At 36.6% G+C, this 23,115-nt stretch overlaps 1 protein-coding gene across 1 annotated transcript; it reads right to left on the bottom strand.

The window, feature by feature from the left end:
- Positions 1-531: 531 nt before the first annotated feature.
- Positions 532-20,035, bottom strand: LOC138309595 (NPC intracellular cholesterol transporter 1-like; the record flags this gene model as incomplete). Its single annotated transcript, XM_069250817.1, has 21 exons — positions 532-1,313; positions 2,960-3,122; positions 3,849-3,962; positions 4,391-4,622; positions 4,865-5,006; positions 5,311-5,369; positions 5,803-5,935; positions 6,265-6,386; positions 6,733-6,923; positions 8,935-9,024; positions 9,270-9,404; positions 9,798-9,925; positions 10,174-10,288; positions 11,186-11,368; positions 11,768-11,917; positions 12,163-12,323; positions 12,582-12,682; positions 15,668-15,903; positions 16,331-16,463; positions 17,018-18,086; positions 19,966-20,035. Coding segments are annotated over 21 exons (3,861 nt in total), but the record flags the coding sequence as incomplete, so codon positions are not given.
- Positions 20,036-23,115: the final 3,080 nt, after the last annotated feature.

Below are 23,115 nucleotides of genomic sequence, written 5' to 3'. Positions count from 1 at the left end.
TTAGCTTACCGTTACTACTACACTTATCATCTTCGGAAAAAATCAATTAAATACATAAAATATTTTAACATAAAGCGGGCACTCTTATGTTTCCCGCCGTCCTATATGCTAAATACTGCGCGGTAGAACCAGCGTATTACGCAGAAAATCTTGCATATGTTTGGTGTTGTTACCTCATCTTAGGCCAATTATATGTATTTTCTTATGTTATTAATGTTTTCATGCAACCTTTCAATTTTGCTCCGGAAAGGTTTATTATAATGTTATAATTAATTGATATGTGTTTTACAGTAATCAGTTATAATTACTCATCAAAACATCAGCATAGTAGAATTATAGTCGAGTCAGCAGTTCTATTTACTAAACAACAATCTAGATTCTACTTATCTAATAAAATAGCGAAAGAAATTAAAGAGTACCAAGAAATTCGGATTTGTTTTCATGAAATGTATCATCCGGAATTAAATCCCGCAACCCGAATTGACATACATGTTTACAAATAACATTATCTTTTAAAACACACAAATATGATTTAGTGAAACCACAAGTTTAATGTAAAAACCAAATAATAAATACACAGTCTGAGAATGAGAATGGATATTTACAGAGTTGACTTCTCTTTAGCAACCTCAAGGTCACCATGTGAAGTACGAGAGAAAAAAAAAATATTTCAAGCTATATATAACGCGCAAAGATAAAAATTAAATATACAAATCCACTGTAAATGTACATATTTTAGCGGTAATTTTATATTCACTAATTTACATTTTATAAAGCTATTATGGTGATTGCGTGAGTTCAGCGTTGCTTGTTCAATATGATATACGGATTGCTTACCAAAATTGTACGCTTACAGTACTGTTAAATTTGTTTTAGCACTGTTCGTTTTTAAAGCGCTTTTTCTTGTAAAGCGCTTTTGCAAAAGTATTTCTGATATTTAATTCATATCTGGATGAATAAAGCAAAACTTACAATTTTTTCAGATTTGCGCTTAAATAAGTACATTTAAAGTATTTGTTTGCACATCAATAAATATTTTTAACAAAATAAACATTAAATGTCACAAGATCTTTGAAAATACTTCTTTCATCATGTTTCTGCCAGCATGCTTGCCTTCCTATGAAAGAGTTTGATAATGAAATATCATAGGGCGCCATAGTTACATGTACACTCTCATTGTTACAATGATTGATAATTAGGAGGAGTTGACGTCTCATTATCCGTCGGCCGATCTGCATCTTGTTCATTGAGATGATCTGAGATGTTTTCGCTGTTTTGCTTCTTATACAATTTAGCTTTATTCAAAGGTGGACCTGTTAAATGAAAACCATGAAAAACTTAAACATTGGCTTCATAACCTAGTATCATCTGTCTTATTGTCAAAGTGATCATACTTCTCAGGGGTTGCCGTCGGCCGATTTGATTTCTGGCTTTTGTAAAGTTTGGCTTTATTCAATGGCGGACCTGTGAAACAAAACACAGTGAATAAATTAAATTTTGTGCCATTTTTTCGAAATCATTTTAGACGACCACCCTGAGAAAAGTATGACTGACTTGGGCCTTGATTTCGACAAGTGTGTGCTGAAATTGTTTATTAAGATCCACGATATAGGTAATTTTACAATTAGAAATACAAAAGTAAATGCAATCTGCATTTATTGTTGCTACGCAGAATAGTTTTATTGACCCTGAAAATTATGTAAGATATTCATGCTTTGTTTAATATGCTACCAAAACTGTCCATGTCTTCTTACTGTACTGTCTAGAAACAAACTAGACATAAAAAGAGACGTCTATTTTTGTTGCATGCAGTTTAAACTATATGCTATGTGTGCTAGTGTTGTGCATATAGGACTAGTAACATTAATCTAAGAATCTGAAACTTTGGGTCATAGACGTTATTTATGCTTTACATGCTATATGTTATCAAAACTAATCCATGTTTTCTTAAAATGTTTTTTTTAGAAACAAATCTTGACAGACAATAATTCGTCACTCCGTTCTTAAGTAATTATCTGGAAATTAATTTTTGGCAAAAATAAATTTGTTTTTAGTTATAATAACATTTGAAATTGATATTTTGCAGGCAAATATTATCATGTTATCTCAGACTACGTTATCTCATCATATAAGATTTAAACAAAGTTCGTCAAGGTATTTTAAAGTTATCATTTGGGAACCAATTTTAGATCCAATGACCTTTGTAGTTGACCTTTTAGAACCACAGATGATCCCGGTCTGTGTTATCAAAGGTTAAAATCGTAATAAAATGTCAACAAAATTACCAATTTTTTCTTAACAGCAATTTGACAACACTAATCTATTGGACATAATAGTGACCTTTCTTGTTGACCTTTGGATCTCCCGAAATTAATAACATCCTGTGTTACATTATAACGTTGTATGAAGTTCAACAAAATTCACTTTGTTACTTCATAAGCTGTCATTGTATAATGTTTTAACAAAATCCATCAAAATCAAGTTATTTTCTGCAACCAATAATCCGGACAGACAGACAGACAGACACAATCTAAAATCAAGTTATTGTCTGCAACCAATATTCCGGACAGACAGACAGACAGACACAATCCAAAATCAAGTTATTGTCTGCAACCAATAATCCTGACAGACAGACAGACAGACAGACAGACACAATCTAAAATCAAGTTATTGTCTGCAACCAATATTCCGGACAGACAGACAGACAGACAGACAGACACAATCCTAAATCAAGTTATTGTCTGCAACCAATATTCCGGACAGACAGACAGACAGTATGAGACAAAAATCATATTCCCAATCCAGTTTCATCGACAAGAGACTAGTACATTGTATTGATAATTTTTCTTGGAATAGATATCCATTGAGTACAAATTGTGAAAACTGTTGATTGGCTAACCTAACAACATCAACACCGAGGTCCAGGTAGGTTTTTTCCTGGTATAAATACATTACTTACCTATATAACTAAGGAGAACAGGTAAGAATATAAGTCCGTGGCTGGCACCAAACACCACCATCCCCAGGTACATACGGAAGTAAAAGACTTGGAAGAGTTGAGACTTGGAGAACGCCATCACAATGATGCCTCCTAATTTGGTGAGTGTGATCCCACTTAAAACCTGGAGGAGAATTTCACAAAATTAAATTAATTCAAAGCAAAAATCCAGCTATATTTCATTCATAGTGTTCGAAAAATAGCTTTAGAGTATTCAAAGCCCCTTTTCATTAGACTACCAGATCGAAATTCTTGCTACTTGGAAATCCTGTTCCCATACAAAATGTATTTCAAAACATCCTGGATACTCCAGGGGTTGCGATCACTTACGATCTCTACACCCATGGACTTTCCCTTGGTAAAACTGGAGGTAAAAGATCAGAACAATTTGTTTACTCGTTTGATGTACATCAAAAGAACCGTATAACGGTACACTCTGGTTGACTGAGTGGCTTTGAGGTTGGGCGTCGCTCTCTCTGTAGTCTTCAAAGAAATATCTTGAAGGCCTGTGCTTGGTTCAGATTTATTCTCCTGATCTGCCTTCAATTTTATTATGAGATAGTCAAGGGGTGTAGAAATAGCATGTGATCGGAACCTCTTGAGTATGGAGGATGCTTTCAAAATAGTACATAATGTACTTACAGAACTGCAACAACATGAAGCATGGTTTATGGAATAAAAAATCGGAAGAAAGTTTATTTTCGTTATAATATTATAGTGATATAAACAAGTATTTCAAAGAACTTACATAATTGTCTGTGTGTGCCAGTGCGGCTTTTTATTCTAACTGTACATTCGCAATGCTCGTGTTATAAAAAATTCATTCATTTATAATTTTAAAAGTACTTACAGAACTGCCCATGTTAGCGAGTGCGTCTCTCGCTCTCTCTACACGTGTTGGAAGTAGACTAACAGCAAACGCACGAGTGATATGGGCACAGAACTCCACCGAGATACCAACAGCCTTTAAATTAACAATTATATGAAAATACTTTCTAGACTCTTCACCCTTGTGGTAGGTGGTTGCTAACTTTGTACACAATATATGAATATTTTTCGTGTTTAATTTGCTAATGCACACTATCAAACTATTATACAATAGTGTTACTTTCATTTCAAATTGAAACTTAATATGTATAATTTATTCTGCATATTTCATCTGTTCATTTTATTATAAAAAAACGTTGTGCATTTAAAAAAAAAAATTTGGCTTGCAAAACATATGAAACATATGACAACATTGGGGTTTTTGGAATGAGAAAAGTCGGAGTTCCCAGAGAAAGATCAACAATTGACCATCTGGCAACTGACCTATTCAGGTCTCGATTCGTGCGACCAAGATGTTGGTCATTGTAGCACGTAATAAATACTCTATGACTAAAATAAACCTACCATAACAAGATTGACGAGCGACAGAGCGTTGAGAGAGATATCCCACAGATACATGAAGCCCAGCATGTCTATGATGATCATCAGGATTGTAATGACAATCATCAACGCCGAGAAGAAGTCAAATCCCAGGAGCAGGAAGGCCACAATGAAGATGGCGACCACACAGAGTGAGAGGTTTGTAATGGTGGTTTTCCACATGGTCAGGTACTGCTCGTAAAACACGTAGAATATACTGAATAGACGAAAGAAATTACAGAATTATTGTATGATATTCACAATGTGCCTTGTTGAATGTAGGCTATTTGTCAAAACAATTTGATTTATTTTCAAATGTTTTATTATAATAGAAGTCTCAAAAACGAGAGAGAGAGAGAGAGAGAGAGAGAGAGAGAGAGAGAGAGAGAGAGAGAGAGAGAGAGAGAGGGGAGAGATAGAATAAACAATATACTACATCTATACGATGACACATCTTACCTGTAAGGGAACACGTTGTAATTCTTTCCGTTTTCCTTCAGTATCCCTGTGATGTTCTGGGAGATAGAGTTAGCATGTTGTAGTGCTTCTATATAGTCAGTAGAAGTCTTCAGTATGGTGTGGTATGTCATAAAGTAGGTCGCTAAAAATATAAGGTTAATATTATCAATAATTGATGTAAAAATATGTCTTTAGGACGTAAAATGGCATAGTCTCATAATATCGTAGCAGGACTGTCAAATGTACATGCGTTACATATTTCAAGAAAGGGTATAACTGAAATAAAACTTACAGTCAGAAACTAAGAACATCAAAAATATAGATAGCCAGTTGGATTGTCCACCTTTTGTTTTAAAAAATAGGACAATTTCCATGTAAAATTTTAAGTTTTGTGTATTGGTTGAATGTATAGAGGTGTAAACTATTTAAAACTTATTACAATTTACCTCCAACACCGGTTTTGTTATAGACAAGGTCTACTGCACTACCATAAGCTGCATGGCCACTGTAAAAAAGTATTGGAATCACTTAAACAACGAAACAACAATGCAATAACATAGTAAAATAGTTTATTTTGGGACTGTTCTACGCAACATAATTATACTGTATGACACATTCAGTTACTTTTCCACATAATATGATAATCTTAAAAACATGCTTTTTTTTCTGTAAAAACACAGAAACATACAGTATATAACTACACAGATGTCGAAAATTCTATTATACGTTAAGATAACGACTTCCCGACTATTTTTGAATATTCAAAAATGACATTGTTTAAGGAATTATTAGAAAATGATTTTTTTCCCAGGAATCTATATTTCTTCTGGTTTTTGATGAATCTTGGTTTTCCAGTATCAATAAAAGTAAAAAAACCAAATGTAAACTGAATATTCTACGCAGAGTCCAAAAAAGGGAAGTAACTCTTGATTGCTCACCCTTTAGCACAAATAGTACCCGGATTGTCGCTCAGGAACCATGGGAGATACTTCATGAAATCTTCCTTGACCGGGTGACCGTTGATAGCACCATGTAACTGACAAGGTTGACACAAACTGGTGTTATCTGGCACTGAAACGGAAACATTAAAAAATGATACAATTAGGATTGTTATATTGAATCTGGATTAATTTACATTGATTTTATTGAAACCAAAATGTTAACAACGGATACAATTAGGATTTTCATATCGAAGGATAAATCAGCAATTTAAATTCATTTAAATCTAATTTTAGGACATCGATAAATAACCTTCAAAATTTGTTTAGTGATAATTGATTTTTGATTTTTTTTCTTTGTTAGCTTTTTCTTTTCTTCGGCATTTGATGATGTAATCAAAAGCATTTTTATAGAACTACGTAACTATGGATACCATCTATTTAGTAATATGTATGTCTCACCTGTTGATGGACAGAAGCTACCGTTATTGATGTATGAACGACAGCACTGAGGATGTCCCCCGGAGTTTAGCCAGCTAAAGTAGTCATCCAACCACGACGACACTGGCTGGGCGATCCGAGAACTGGAAGTAGATAGTCATATTGAGATATGGTTCCTACAGCTCATTAGCTCAGGCATTGTTGTTGAAACAGTACTTTTGAAAGGGAAATATAATAATTTGATAACATACAATGACTGACCATTTGTAGATAATTATAAGAAATAGTTTTAGACGGGTTAGATTTCACAAGACCGGAGGCAGACAAGACATTATAAACCCCACTTATTTTATACTGAACTCCTCTTTGAAGCAAAGGCTGTCATTGTCATTATTATACACTAAGATATATATAACCAGGTAAACCAAGTCTGTGAACTCTAAGACAAAAACAATTCACTTTAAGCAGTTGATGTTTCACGATACTCACTAGTTAGACCGAAGTGAGGCGGTGTACACCTGTCCAGCCAGTGAGTCCTGTGGACATCCATTCCCTCCACAGATTTCATTCTGACCTTCCATTGTTACATAATCATGACCTTCCTCCACCACGAAGTATACTGGAGGCCCCACATGTAGGTACTCTGAGAGATTCGTGAAGTAGTCCAGTACATAAGAGTCCTATACATTAAAAATAACATGGTCGAGTACATACGAGTCCTTTACATACACAAATAGCATGGTCAAGTACATACGAGTCCTATACATACACAAATAGCATGGTCAAGTACATACGAGTCCTATACATACACAAATAGCATGGTCAAGTACATACGAGTCCTATACATACACAAATAGCATGGTGAAGTATATACGAGCCCTATACATACACAAATAGCATGGTCAAGTACATAGAAGTCCTATACATACAAAAATAGCATGGTCAAGTACATACGAGTCCTATACATACACAAAAAACATGGTCAAGTACATAGGAGTCCTACACATACACAAATAACATGGTCAAGTACATACGAGTCCTTTACATACACAAATAGCATGGTCAAGTACATACGAGTCCTTTACATACACAAATAGCATGGTCAAGTACATACGAGTCCTATACATACACAAATAGCATGGTCATATACATACGAGTCCTATACATACACAAATGCATGGTCAAGTACATACGAGTCCTATACATACACAAATAGCATGGTCATATACATACGAGTCCTATACATACACAAATAGCATGGTCAAGTACATACGAGTCCTATACATACACAAAATAGCATGGTCAAGTACATACAAGTCCTATAGCCCTATACATACACAAAAATAGCATGGTCAAGTACATACGAGTCCTATACATACACAAATAGCATGGTCATATACATACGAGTCCTATACATACACAAATAACATGGTCAAGTACATAGGAGTCCTACACATACACAAATAACATGGTCAAGTACATACGAGTCCTTTACATACACAAATAGCATGGTCAAGTACATACGAGTCCTATACATACACAAATAGCATGGTCAAGTACATACGAGTCCTATACATACACAAATAGCATGGTCAAGTACATACGAGTCCTATACATACACAAATAGCATGGTCATATACATACGAGTCCTATACATACACAAATAGCATGGTCAAGTACATACGAGTCCTATACATACACAAATACATGGTCATGGTCAATACATACGAGTCATATACATACAAAAATAGCATGGTCAAGTACATACGAGTCCTATACATACACAAATAGCATGGTCATATACATACGAGTCCTATACATACACAAATAACATGGTCAAGTACATACGAGTCTTTTACATACACAAATAGCATGATCAAGTACATACGAGTCCTATACATACACAAATAGCATGGTCAAGTACATACGAGTCCTATAATAGCATGGTCAAGTACATACGAGTCCTATACATACACAAATAGCATGGTCAAGTACATACGATTCCTATACATACACAAATAGCATAGTCAAGTACATACGAGTCCTTTAAATACACAAATAACATGGTCAAGTACATACGAGTCCTATACATACACAAATAGCATGGTCAAGTACACACGAGTCCTTTACATACAAAAATGGCATGGTCAAGTACATACGAGTCCTATACATACACAAATAATATTTAATTTAAAAAAAATTCCTTAACTTTTGTTATGCTTTTTATGAGAATATTAAAATAAGGGAATTCCTTAAAGTGAAGGAGTGTTCGTGAAACTGAGTCATACAAGACAAAACAATTATAGAAAAAGAAACTGGGCAGCAACTAGTATACGTCAAGTTACATATTCAATGGAAGCTTTTTGTTGAGATATTATTGTATGGTTATTATAACCTTATTGTAGCGTTATATCAATATTATGCTGTACAGTTGATTTGATTTACGGCTATAAAAGTTCACTATATTTGCGGTCAAGACAATTTCCGCAAACTTTATTTTTTTGCGAATGAAATAGAATGACCGACAAGTAACCAGTTAAGCAAGTTGCTGTTAAAAATATTCAAATGCGCAAACATTTTTAACCGCCGATAAGAATTAAAATAGAGATCGAGAAATGTTCATCCCGTGAATATTAAGAATATTACAGTAATTCATGATATGACTAGAATTAAAAAGAAATTAATCCTTACATCAGGCATGGAGAGTTTCTGATCGAGGCCGACGTCAATTTTATGTATGAAAGAAAAACTGACAGCCATCCAGCCAGTAAAGATAACAACCTGTTAAAACATAGAGAAGATTGAGATAATTGGTGACCAATCCGTTCTGTCTCTACATGACGATAAGTAGAAATGGTTTTTGTCCTGCCTTTAATTTCAAAAATGATGAAAGAGTTAATTCCTTTGATTAAAAAGATATACATGATCATTCACCATCAACTATGTCTAGGAGACATATGTCTAGTTTGTGGAATTATTTTTGTTCTTTCTTTAATTTTATAAAAATGAACAAGGACTCCACTCACCACAATAGGACGGACCCATTCCTGGAGTAGGAAGTGCGAGTAGTAGTATTTGACGACACGGAATAGCCATCCTTCTGATTTCTCACTCTTCTCCTCAGGAAGTTTTACACAACAGCACATGTCGTACCGATTACTCTGGAATACAATCAGATAACAATTATGAGAACAGGTGTATCGCTTGATGATCACATGGAGCAAATCTAAAATGTGAAGATGGTTGATCTGTAATTCGGTGAGAATTTAACATAACATTTTATATTAGGATTTGGTTTTATAAGTTCACAGTTTAATGATGCTATATTCCTCTTACTATGTATATGGAATGTATGTGTGTTTTGGGAGGCTGTAGTATATTTATGGCCTGTCTTGTTGCGTTAGTAAGAACTCTTCTTTTCTCACTGAAGCCTAATAAATGTAGATTGACATTTTATAGTGCTATCTCACTGAATCGTACTACTGACGAACAGAAGGACAGCTAGACTGAATCATTATACTGATTAAGTACTTCTGATATTGTAGCAGTCGCACCTCTTGTCTTCGAGCATCTATCGTCATCAGTCCGACAAAACATGTAATCTGTAGGAGGAAGTCGATGAAGACGGCCATACCAGCATACATAGAAAATACCTGTACAGCAGGCATGTCGGTCAGGGCACCTGGAACAGTTACAGATAATCAGTCTCTATTCTTCATTTAATACTATTATTTTCAAATATATTTATGCAACTCAAGCTCTATTTCAAGATGGAAATTTAATACACATACCACATTTCACAACTTTTCCAATTTCTTATACTTCAGTCTTCAAATTCTACACCAAATAATTACTTTAGAAAATTTTCATTTACTTTTCTTCTAATCAGTATTTACATTCAAACCGTGATATTTTTTTAATAGAGCTTACCAAGGAAGAAGGCCACAGTCTCGGTGAGACTAGACAGTAACATTGATGGTCCCACACGGCCTACAATCCTGCCAATCTGGTCCTCTAAGGACTCTGTAGGAGGTCGAACATCTCTCTAAAATCATAACATCAATAAATATCTGGTTGTAAGACTGAGCAAGAAAAATAATAACATTTCCATGCCTGGACCGGAAAACAAAGGAAGACTCCACCAAAAAAGTCACTTGAAGAAATAAAGCACATAGGGTTTTGAGATTTATGGGGACACTGGTTTGTAAATATAAAATATATAGAGCGCATATGTTTTAAAAAACCAGAACGGAAGCTTCGTTTCGAGGACTATTAGTCATTTCGAGGACTAGGCGTCAATTCGAGGACGAAGCGTCATTTCGATGAGTAAGCGTCACTTCGAAGAGTAAGCGTCATTTCGAGGACTAAGCGTCATTTCGATGAGTAAGCGTCATTTCGAAGAGTAAGCGTCATTTCCATAAGTAAGTGTCATTTCGAGGACTAAGCGTCATTTCGAAGAGTAAGCGTCATTTCGAGGACGAAGCGTCATTTCGAGGACGTGTCATTTCGAGGACGAAGCGTTATTTCCAGGGTGAAGCGTCATTTCGATGAGTAAGCGTCATTTTGAGGACGAAGCGTCATTTCGAGGACGCGTCATTTCGAGGACGAAGCGTTATTTCCAGGACGAAGCGTCATTTCGATGAGTAAGCGTCATTACAAGGAGTAAGCGTCAATTCGAGGACTAAGCATCATTTCGAGGAGGAAGCGTCATTTCGAGGACGAAGCGTCATTTCGAGGAGTAAACCACAATGAGTTTGCAGATTTCCGTAGACAACAAAAACAATTGGCCATTTAGACAATGTGATTACACTGGACGTTGAAAAAAATTAAAATTGAGTTTTTAGATCAAGATTATTATCTCAATATAATATTTGAATTCAACACATTTTACATTACCCAGCATTGTGCAGCTGGTCATCCTGCAACAACTTAATCAACTTACCTGGTAACTTTGTACTAAAATGAAGATGTTGTCGACTCCTACAGCCAGAGCGAGGAATGGTACAACTTCAGCAATGATCAAAGTCGCAGGCACTCCACAGAAACTGAAGAATCCGATAGAAGCTCCGACGGACAGTAAAACAATGAGGACACCTGCCAGGCCTAACAAAATCTTAGAGTCCACCTGAAAAACAAATTATGGATATCTGACTTATTTGTTTAAAAGTGTAGGGTAAACAGTTTTTACAACTGGAATGGGATTACAGACAGAACAATAATAAAACCATTTGTCTACGGTCCCAAATTCACCACTTTTAATGACATGGCTATAGAGACGTTTCCCTCTGTCCCTTAAGTGGTCTTTATATACCGGTGTCACTAAAAAATTCAAATACAGTGTAGTATGTACACAACCTTTCTTAAATTTTCAAAATGGCTGTCAAAAGATTTCTTACAATTAAAGTTCTGCTGCATTAGGTATATTAATAAATCAAGAATGATATTAAATCGCCCTTGTTTAAATTATTATCAAATGTAATTGTCATAAAAAGTCGAGACCTCTTACTGCGACCTATAAACTGACCAGGAGTCTATCGATGCGTTCACCGAGACAGTAGCAGTAGTTGAGCTGTCCAAGGGTCAAGGAGATATACCCAAACATTATCAGGTAACTGATCAGAATGGTCAAGATGTCCGAGTTACTCTCACGGTTTATTTCATCCTCAATTGAACGCTGCGAATGAATTAAAAAAATATAGTATATTTATAATGTGTCTTATTTAATTAAGTTTCCTAAATGGAGGGTGCGTTTTCGGTAAAAGTACTGCGACTGTCGAAATTAAAGCTTGCTTGCAACGTTAGAAAAATAATTTTTAAACGATTGCAATTTCAAATAAACAAAATTTTATGTTAATGCATACTACTTTATTGTTCGTAAAAACTCAAAATCTTCTTGGAACCGATGTATTAAGAATGTACCTCTGAGGTGAATGAAATTGTCATGTTTGGACTTGAGAAATTCTTCATGAACTTGATGAACTCCTTCTCCCAGGCTTCAGCTGGTCCGTTGAGGGATTCGTCGTGATGGTTATTGACAACAAAAGTGATCACAAAGGCTGTCGCCGACTTGTAGTCATCAGCTGTTATGATGCATAATACATTTCAACTTAAAACCTTTCAAAATAAAAGCTTTCTAAAGTCATTCAGAACATCCAGGTTGAATATTTGCTAGTTTCGTAAGAGGTAACATGATTTGAACCACAAATAACAATGTCTGAAATGTCTTGCAATTTTAGTTGAGGACTTATGAAATTATGCTGATTTCAAAGCGTTATTTCTACTCACTTAAATAAAATCTCTACTTCATAAACAATTAAAAGTTGTGATATATCACCTACCATCGAATCCACCCATGACGACCCAAGGGAAAACAGGCTGACCACTGACAGACAGACAGGATTGGTTGAGGCCAGTAGTATCCCAGGTAGAGGCCGGCGCACTGTAATTAATTTATTACACCGTGGTAAATATCAGGATTATAAGAAAATAAGGTATGCCACGATATCTTAATCAGCTGCAGAATAAAGAAACTTTTTTGTTTCGTTTTTAGGATATTTGCAGAATCATTAGAAATGATATAGAAATGAAATGAAGCTATTTTTGGAGGAAGAAAGTTTGCAATTCAAATATACGTTAACACCTCTTCTACTATATCCTAGGAAACTCAAATATGGTTGATGTGGAAATGTGAGACACCTTAATCATGACCCGGAGGTGGATGGCTAGTGTTAGAATGTCAGACACCTTAACCACTCAGCCACCATGACACGGAGGTGGATGGCTAGTGTTAGAATGTCAGACACCTCAACCACTCAGCCACCATGGCACGGAGGTGGATGGTTAGTGTTAGAATGTCAGACACCTTAACCACTCAGCCACCATGACACGGAGGTGGATGGCTAGTGTTAGAATGTCAGACACCTCAACCACTCAGCCACCATGACACGGAGGTGGATGGCTAGTGTTAGAATGTCAGACACCTCAACCACTCAGCCACCATGACACGGAGGTGGATGGTTAGTGTTAGAATGTCAGACACCTTAACCACTCAGCCACCATGACACGGAGGTGGATGGCTAGTGTTAGAATGTCAGACACCTTAACCAATCAGCCATCAAGACCTGGAAGTAAAAAGGCTAGTGAAAGAATATCAGACATCTTAACAACTCCGCCACTAGGACCCACAGATGGAGGGCTAGTGGTAGAATGTCAGACATCTTAACAACTCCGCCACTAGGACCCACAGATGGAGGGCTAGTGGTAGAATGTCAGACATCTTAACAACTCCGCCACTAGGACCCACAGATGGAGGGCTAGTGGTAGAATGTCAGACATCTTAACAACTCCGCCACTAGGACCCACAGATGGAGGGCTAGTGGTAGAATGTCAGACATCTTAACAACTCCGCCACTAGGACCCACAGATGGAGGGCTAGTGGTAGAATATCAGACATCTTTACAACTCCGCCACTAGGACCCACAGATGGAGGGCTAGTGGTAGAATGTCAGACATCTTAACAACTCCGCCACTAGGACCCACAGATGGAGGGCTAGTGGTAGAATGTCAGACATCTTTACAACTCCGCCACTAGGACCCACAGATGGAGGGCTAGCGGTTGAATGTCAGACATCTTTACAACTCCGCCACTAGGACCCACAGATGGAGAGCTAGTGGTAGAATGTCAGACATCTTAACAACTCCGCCACTAGGACCCACAGATGGAGGGCTAGTGGTAGAATGTCAGACATCTTAACAACTCCGCCACTAGGACCCACAGATGGAGGGCTAGTGGTAGAATGTCAGACATCTTAACAACTCCGCCACTAGGACCCACAGATGGAGGGCTAGTGGTAGAATGTCAGACATCTTAACAACTCCGCCACTAGGACCCACAGATGGAGGGCTAGTGGTAGAATGTCAGACATCTTAACAACTCCGCCACTAGGACCCACAGATGGAGGGCTAGTGGTAGAATGTCAGACATCTTCTTAACAACTCCGCCACTAGGACCCACAGATGGAGGGCTAGTGGTAGAATGTCAGACATCTTAACAACTCCGCCACTAGGACCCACAGATGGAGGGCTAGTGGTAGAATGTCAGACATCTTAACAACTCCGCCACTAGGACCCACAGATGGAGGGCTAGTGGTAGAATGTCAGACATCTTAACAACTCCGCCACTAGGACCCACAGATGGAGGGCTAGTGGTAGAATGTCAGACATCTTTACAACTCCGCCACTAGGACCCACAGATGGAGGGCTAGTGGTAGAATGTCAGACATCTTAACAACTCCGCCACTAGGACCCACAGATGGAGGGCTAGTGGTAGAATGTCAGACATCTTAACAACTCCGCCACTAGGACCCACAGATGGAGGGCTAGTGGTAGAATGTCAGACATCTTTACAACTCCGCCACTAGGACCCACAGATGGAGGGCTAGTGGTAGAATGTCAGACATCTTAACAACTCCGCCACTAGGACCCACAGATGGAGGGCTAGTGGTAGAATGTCAGACATCTTAACAACTCCGCCACTAGGACCCACAGATGGAGGGCTAGTGGTAGAATGTCAGACATCTTTACAACTCCGCCACTAGGACCCACAGATGGAGGGCTAGTGGTAGAATGTCAGACATCTTAACAACTCCGCCACTAGGACCCACAGATGGAGGGCTAGTGGTAGAATGTCAGACATCTTTACAACTCCGCCACTAGGACCCACAGATGGAGGGCTAGTGGTAGAATGTCAGACATCTTAACAACTCCGCCACTAGGACCCACAGATGGAGGGCTAGTGGTAGAATGTCAGACATCTTAACAACTCCGCCACTAGGACCCACAGATGGAGGGCTAGTGGTAGAATATCAGACATCTTAACAACTCCGCCACTAGGACCCACAGATGGAGGGCTAGTGGTAGAATGTCAGACATCTTAACAACTCCGCCACTAGGACCCACAGATGGAGGGCTAGTGGTAGAATGTCAGACATCTTAACAACTCCGCCACTAGGACCCACAGATGGAGGGCTAGTGGTAGAATGTCAGACATCTCAACAACTCCGCCACTAGGACCCACAGATGGAGGGCTAGTGGTAGAATATCAGACATCTTTACAACTCCGCCACTAGGACCCACAGATGGAGGGCAAGTGGTAGAATGTCAGACATCTTAACAACTCCGCCACTAGGACCCACAGATGGAGGGCAAGTGGTAGAATGTCAGACTTCAACCAATGCACTAATGTGTCGAACAAAAGTCGCAAAGTGTATGAACTTGTAATCCATAATGTGAGTGCGATTCCATGGCTGGGTAATACAGGAGTATTTTCGCCGGTAACACTTTTCGAGAGTGACTTGACTCGAAAATGTTATATCCTGAAATTACCGACAGCACGGGATCAGTGCAAAGTGATTGATTTGCTTACCTGAGACAGTATGAAGCATGGTCGAGGTAGTCAGCCTTGACAGTGAAATGGTAGACAGTTTCCCAGGCGATGGCTTCTATGTTTTCATGACTCTCCTGCCAGTACTCCAGGGGGCTCTGAATGGTACAACCCTTATTGTTTGGTGCCAGCGGCTGGAAACAAATATCCTCCAAACGGATTGTTCTGTTCTCATACGTGGCTGTGATATTTTGTATTTCAAGTTGAAGGTCCAACAACTAAAAGTTGAAAATTAATCTTGAAATTTCAAAGCTATATACAGCTATAATTTTCTTTTCAAACTCGTCAAAATTCAAAATGTTTGTTTGATAGTTGGTCAGCTAATCTATAAGATATGTAATATACATTCGAGAAATTTAGATTAGAAACACTGAACCACTAAAACTATTGGCTTTTTTTATTAAACAACATCTTAAGCTTTATGTAAGTCTTTGAATATGCCAAACTTGTGATGGTAACCCTAGATTAACATAATCTCACTAGTAGTAAAATAATCTTTGGGATATCTAGATATAAAGATTTGAAAGATCAATACGACAATCACAAAGCAATGAAGACAAGAGCATTTCAGTAAGAAAACACTTTAACTCTAAGCAGTTGTATGACATATGCGTCTGGTAATTTGATTTTTTTTTATATCCATACCATGTGTAGGAATTCCTTGTCGAATAAGTTGGAGTAGTTTGTGTAGGCGATACTTGGTGGAGGAAGTTTGTGGCTTACATAGGAATTGTTATTGGGTCTAGTGATAATCAGTTGTTCTGTTCTGTAAAATGGGCTGAAACGGAGAAAAGTGCCACGAAGTTTAAAAATTATTACAAAAATAATTTGGTACAAGGAAATTCTTCATTTTACGTAGCTTTGTCAAATTTCAACTTTGTCGCCATAACACTTCATCATATGAAAAAAGATAGTGAGGAAGCTAATACTCAACACAAGTGATATGAGTCTTTAAGTTGTCAAACACAAAGGCTTGTTTTTCGAAATGTTTGAATCTTGACTCAAAAATGTGTATGATTTAACCTGAAACCACTCACATTATGAATACTTTTCATGTGATGTACGTATTGCTATGCTATTGTCCTCGTCCAGGGTAAGATGTTACCGGAATAGGACGTTTGCCCGGGTAACGAGAAAGTCTTGAAGTAGTTGTTCGTGATAAAGAAATAGAGTGTGTGAGCATTATATATAGTTATGATAGTTTCCTCGGTTTTTTACCTTTCGTGAATATTTAAGATGTTGAACTATTTTGCAGTTGTTCATTTTCGCTTTAAAGAAACCATTGGCAGAATATAAGAATAGTATGACGTTTACAGTAAGAAAACACCTTACCTAAAATGTGAGTCGAAATATTCTTTCTGTGTTCTTGCTGTGCTAGACTTGGCTGACCACAGATCAACAGGGTTGGTTGTTACTTTAAGAAATGGGATACCGGCACAGAGTCCTCCACCTATAATAATTCCTGCTACTAAAACAATGATAGGATGTCTGGCACAAAACACGCCCCAACGCTGGAACACATTCTGTAGGAAGGTTTCCATCTTCTCTCCTATCTTCTCCATACAGTTTATATCTTCCCTTTGAACAGGAGGCAATCCCTCGGTCTTTGTCGTCACTTCCTTTTTATTATAATATCCGTCTCTGTTGATCCGATACGCATCCTCCTCTACAGACTTAGTCTGTTCTTTTACCTGGTCCTCTAATGTATAAGCTCCAATTGCGTTTTTCGTTATAGTGGTATGCCATATAGCAGATGTGATAAAACCAATGAAGAAAACAAGATAGATACAGGCCGTAATAAAGTACCAGGCGTCAATTCCGAGGACTGTTAAATCCTTGGCTGCTGTTGGAATCGGTGGGATGGCAGCACAGCTAGACTCACAGTCTTGACAACTACAAGCCGATTCGTTTCCGTATTTCTTATTACATGGCGTGATAGAAGAATTCATGGGTACATTTGTGATGTTATCTGGGGATATCCATGGATTGTCTTGGATGTAGAAATCAATTTCGAAAGGTGTATGACCATTCGATGGATCTCCCATGTATTGTAACCAGTTGTACGGTGTACATTTGTCGGCGGTACGTCCACAGAACATGTTCAGAGCCAGTTCATTAGTACTGGGCATTTCAACGTTTTTACAGGAATTGTACATTCCGAACGCGAAATCTTTGGAGATAACATAACTTATGGAATCAACAATTGTGTAGTTTTCAGAATATTTTTTCACCGATATAGATTCACTCACAATTGGACTACACGATAAAAAGCAGTAGATTTCCAGAAAGTTATAGTAACATGAAGGACAACGTCGTAGTAACTGCTCTGGTAATCCCATGTTGGTCTCGACAGTGTACAACTGACTCGGGCTACAGCAAGTTTTTGTGGCGCCGCCTGGACCTGGATTCAATTTGAAAACAATATTGGATTTAGTAAATTTAATTACCCCCAATTAAAATTGAATTCCGGAAAGCACCACTTTGTTACTCTATTTCATACAACCAATTCAAATCATTTCAGTTTTAATTTTAAGATAAGACATTTTTGGTGATACAGTTTATATAATCCAAAAAGTGTATGCGCGGTGAAAAATTTCGCAGTGAAAAGACCTTCGCTTCATTATCGAAAATTTTCTCTCGCGTAAATGTCCGCGTTTACAGTAAAACTATTTTCGTGTAACACCTTGTATGATTTCCAATGCTGTGACTGACTAATGCGTTTACAGTAAAACTATTTTAGTGTAACACCTTGTATGATTTCCAATGCTGTGACTGACTAATGCGTTTACAGTAAAACTATTTTAGTGTAACACCTTGTATGATTTCCAATGCTGTGACTGACTAATGCGTTTACAGTAAAACTATTTTAGTGTAACACCTTGTATGATTTCCAATGCTGTGACTGACTAATGCGTTTACAGTAAAACTGTTTTCGTGTAACACCTTGTATGATTTCCAATGCTGTGACTGACTAATGCGTTTACAGTAAAACTGTTTTCGTGTAACACCTTGTATGATTTCCAATGCTGTGACTGACTAATGCGTTTACAGTAAAACTATTTTAGTATAACACCTCGTATGATTTCCAATGCTGTGACTGACTAATGCGTTTACAGTAAAATTGTTTTCGTGTAACACCTTGTATGATTTCCAATGCTGTGACTGACTAATGCATTTACAGTAAAACTGTTTTCGTGTAACACTTGTATGATTTCCAATGCTGTGACTGACTAATGCGTTTACAGTAAAACTATTTTAGTGTAACACCTTGTATGATTTCCAATGCTGTGACTGACTAATGCGTTTACAGTAAAACTATTTTAGTGTAACATCTTGTATGATTTCCAATGCTGTGACTGACTAATGCGTTTACAGTAAAACTGTTTTCGTGTAACACTTGTATGATTTCCAATGCTGTGACTGACTAATGCGTTTACAATAAAACTATTTTAGTGTAACACCTTGTATGATTTCCAATGCTGTGACTGACTAATGCGTTTACAGTAAAACTATTTTAGTATAACACCTTGTATGATTTCCAATGCTGTGACTGACTAATGCGTTTACAGTAAAACTGTTTTCGTGTAACACCTTGTATGATTTCCAATGCTGTGACTGACTAATGCGTTTACATTAAAACTATTTTAATGTAACACCTTGTATGATTTCCAATGCTGTGACTGACTAATGCGTTTACAGTAAAACTATTTTAGTATAACACCTTGTATGATTTCCAATGCTGTGACTGACTAATGCGTTTACAGTAAAACTATTTTTGTGTAACACTTGTATGATTTCCAATGCTGTGACTGACTAATGCGTTTACAGTAAAACTATTTTAGTATAACACCTTGTATGATTTCCAATGCTGTGACTGACTAATGCGTTTACAGTAAAACTATTTTAGTATAACACCTTGTATGATTTCCAATGCTGTGACTGACTAATGCGTTTACAGTAAAACTATTTTTGTGTAACACTTGTATGATTTCCAATGCTGTGACTGACTAATGCGTCTACATTAAAACTATTTTAGTGTAACACCTTGTATGATTTCCAATGCTGTGACTGACTAATGCGTTTACAGTAAAACTATTTTAGTATAACACCTTGTATGATTTCCAATGCTGTGACTGACTAATGCGTTTACAGTAAAACTTTTTTCGTGTAACACCTTGTATGATTTCCAACGCTGTAACTGACAAATGCGTTTACAGTAAAACTATTTTAGTGTAACATCTTGTATGATTTCCAATGCTGTGACTGACTAATGCTTTTACCGTGATACAGTGACGGACAGTAATGTTTGAGTCTGTGTAAAGCATCCGGATCAGTGAGTGGTTTAGCCGATTTTATAAAAATCCGATGTTATACCGGTACATTTCTCACTCGAAAAGCTCTAGTCACTATTTATGGAAAGATGGAATACTGCTCTTAAATTAACGTATTAAACAATGAGCGTACAATTATAGTACAGTCTTAATTGAATAACTCACAATTTATATCATCCACGATACTTTAGGGGTTACTATCACTGACGTTATATCCACCCCTGAACTATCTGAAAGTGAAACTGAAGGCAGCAGAAAACACAGGTAAATTGATCATTTGCTGAAATCAAAACACATTTGTACATTGTAATCTAATAGCGGTACACTGTGATTGATTGCGGCTTTGCAGTCGGACACCGCTCTCTGTCTCTCTGTAGTCTTCAATGAAAGTCTTTGCAGGTCTATGATTGGTCAGGTTTTTTCCCTTGAACAGCTTTCAGTTTTACTATGAGATAGTCTAAAAGTGGATATCACGACAATCATAGAAATCCCTGGGTTATTGAGAATGAATTCATATCTAGAGTTAGTGTTCTGGCAAGTTTTAGCAATGGACGCAAATTAGCGCAAAGACTTAGCGTGAAAGGCACTAAAATTATAATACCACTAAAATAAGTATGTGTACAGTATCACTGCCCGTACAGCATGCTGACATGGCTGTGATGTGACAGAGGTCATATCTGATCGTCAGCCGTTACATCGGATGTTGATGTATGTTACGTCGGCCGATCGTACTATGTGAGGTCGAGTAAAGCGTTATCACATGATAGCCTTGATCGCGTTGTATCAAAACCTCTACCGTACAGCGTGGGCACATTTAAGTTACATCACAAGGTCAAGCCATCCACGCGTTGTTAATATGTAGTGTGCAAATCAGCAAAATGGTTACATAATAAATGCACTGAATAATTGTATTACAATTGTGCTCGCTCTCAATGAATAAAACATTGTTTAAAATTAAGTGTGTATGTTTTTGTAACTAAACTAATTATCATTTTCAAAAGAGATATTTTAAATCAATTTTCAAGTGCGATTAAATTTCGATTATTTCGTCAGTAATGAAAAATCGCGACAAAATATCGATACAAGAATGTTTCAAATACAGGTAAAATATAATCAAAGTAGGCCCGATCACGAAAATAAATCGCCACAAGAATGTTTCAAATACAAGTGAATTACAATCAAAATAGTCTCGATCATGAAAATAAATCTTTCAAATACAGTCGTCATATAATCAAAGTAGGCCCGATCACGAAAATAAATCGCCACAAGAATGTTTCAAATACAAGTGAATTACAATCAAAATAGTCTCGATCATGAAAATAAATCGTCGTCATGGAAACAACGTTAAACGTGAAAACGCGAAAATTAAGTCGTTTTGTTTACTTTCGGTTCTTTGAATTTGCACTTCGACCGTCTGTCAACGGAAACTTGTACAGCATTTCATGAATTATCGTTCATTCCCAGAACAAAAGTGGGGTATATATGGTAAAAGTAAATATAATTTTATTATTAAACTCATTTTAAAAGATTTATACACTTTTGCATTTATTTTCGTATAGTCTGGCACATTTTTTTGGTTTGTGTTTGGTTTTGTTTTACATTTAATATTCGCAAAATAAAAAAGGAAAATGTACATATAGTATAAATCTTAGCTAATTTTAAAGATTTACACTTAAAACAATGATCATGAACACTTATGTTGGTATAGTAGGACTTCTTTTTTTATTTTGAATTAAAAAATCCTCGTACAAAGGTACATGCAAATTGAAACAAACACGTATTCGAAAAAAATAGTTATAAGAAATTCATACAATGTAAATGAAATCTGAATATCATAGTAGTAAGACGTTTTCTTATTTTATTATTTCATTTCTTATTAAAATAAGGTTGTTATTCAAAGCAAAATAAACAGAATTTTGCATATTCCTAAGGCTAAATGTTTGTGCTTGGCTTTACAATTCAGAATTTAAGTTAAGCAGTCAGTTAAAATCACATCTCATTTACAAATTAGTTTTTAAATTCCTGAAGTTCAGGAACCAGTGTCTTCACAAATCTACCAAAATTGGATATTTATAACACAAAATCGTAATTGTTTTAAAATGCATATGTGATCTGTCATAAATGTCTCTCCTCTCATGTCTAGTTTTCCTTGTACTGTATATCTATGTATTATGTTCACTGTTTTACTTATGTTTTAACGTTGTTGATTTTTAAAATGTTTTCACAGAAATAACGTTACTGTTTATTTTTAGTAACAAATCCATACTACAATTGTGGTATAATATTCTAGTATGCGTATAATACGCACGATAGTCGTTGTAATTAGAATGTAATTAGACCTAATTAGACCTAATTAAATTTTACAGTTCCTTCGATTACTCAAATACGTCACGAGAATGAAATTAGACCTAATTATGCTTAATTAAATTTATCAGTTCCCAGTTTTTACTCACCTGTAAAAATAATGCAGTAAGCAGAAGTATCCAGGTTACGTACATGTTAATCGTTTTCATCGTCCTGGGGACAAGGAGTCAAGTGCTGTCAACGGATATTATCAGTGGTCTTATAAACAAATCCAGCGTGCTTCTGTCACCCGTACAACATCGTACGATCATGTGACTCGTCATGTGACAGAAAGATCGACCATTGTATTCTTTTTAACAATCTGATCATTATTTTAGGAAGATTATTATCCAATCCACATTACGTGTACTCTACTTTGTCGTGACCACTGAAACCTGAATTATATTCGGAATATATACTTCTAGTTGACCAGTTTTCTTTTCAATGGATTCAATGAAACCTAAAAGGTAGATGTAATTTACGTGATCTTTATACCTTTTTCGTAAAACATTATATAGAAAATTGTATTCCGAAATGCATCCTTGTTAAAATTGCCAGATGTAAGGCTCAGGTTTTAATATAGAATCGTTGTTATCTATTTGTACTGTAATTAACTTTCCATCAACTGCTTACTTTCATTGTCTTTGTCTAGGAGACCTGAATGGACTATAGTTCGTAAATTTATATCATAACGGTAAATTGACTTTTCTAACAAGATGGATATATTGACTTAAGGGGGGAATTGGTTTTGTAACG

This window comes from Argopecten irradians, chromosome 15 (assembly GCF_041381155.1).
Source record: "Argopecten irradians isolate NY chromosome 15, Ai_NY, whole genome shotgun sequence".
Classification (NCBI taxonomy): domain Eukaryota; kingdom Metazoa; phylum Mollusca; class Bivalvia; order Pectinida; family Pectinidae; genus Argopecten; species Argopecten irradians.
The sequence above is the reverse complement of the archived record's forward strand: the minus strand, read 5'-3'. Positions and strand labels throughout refer to the sequence as shown.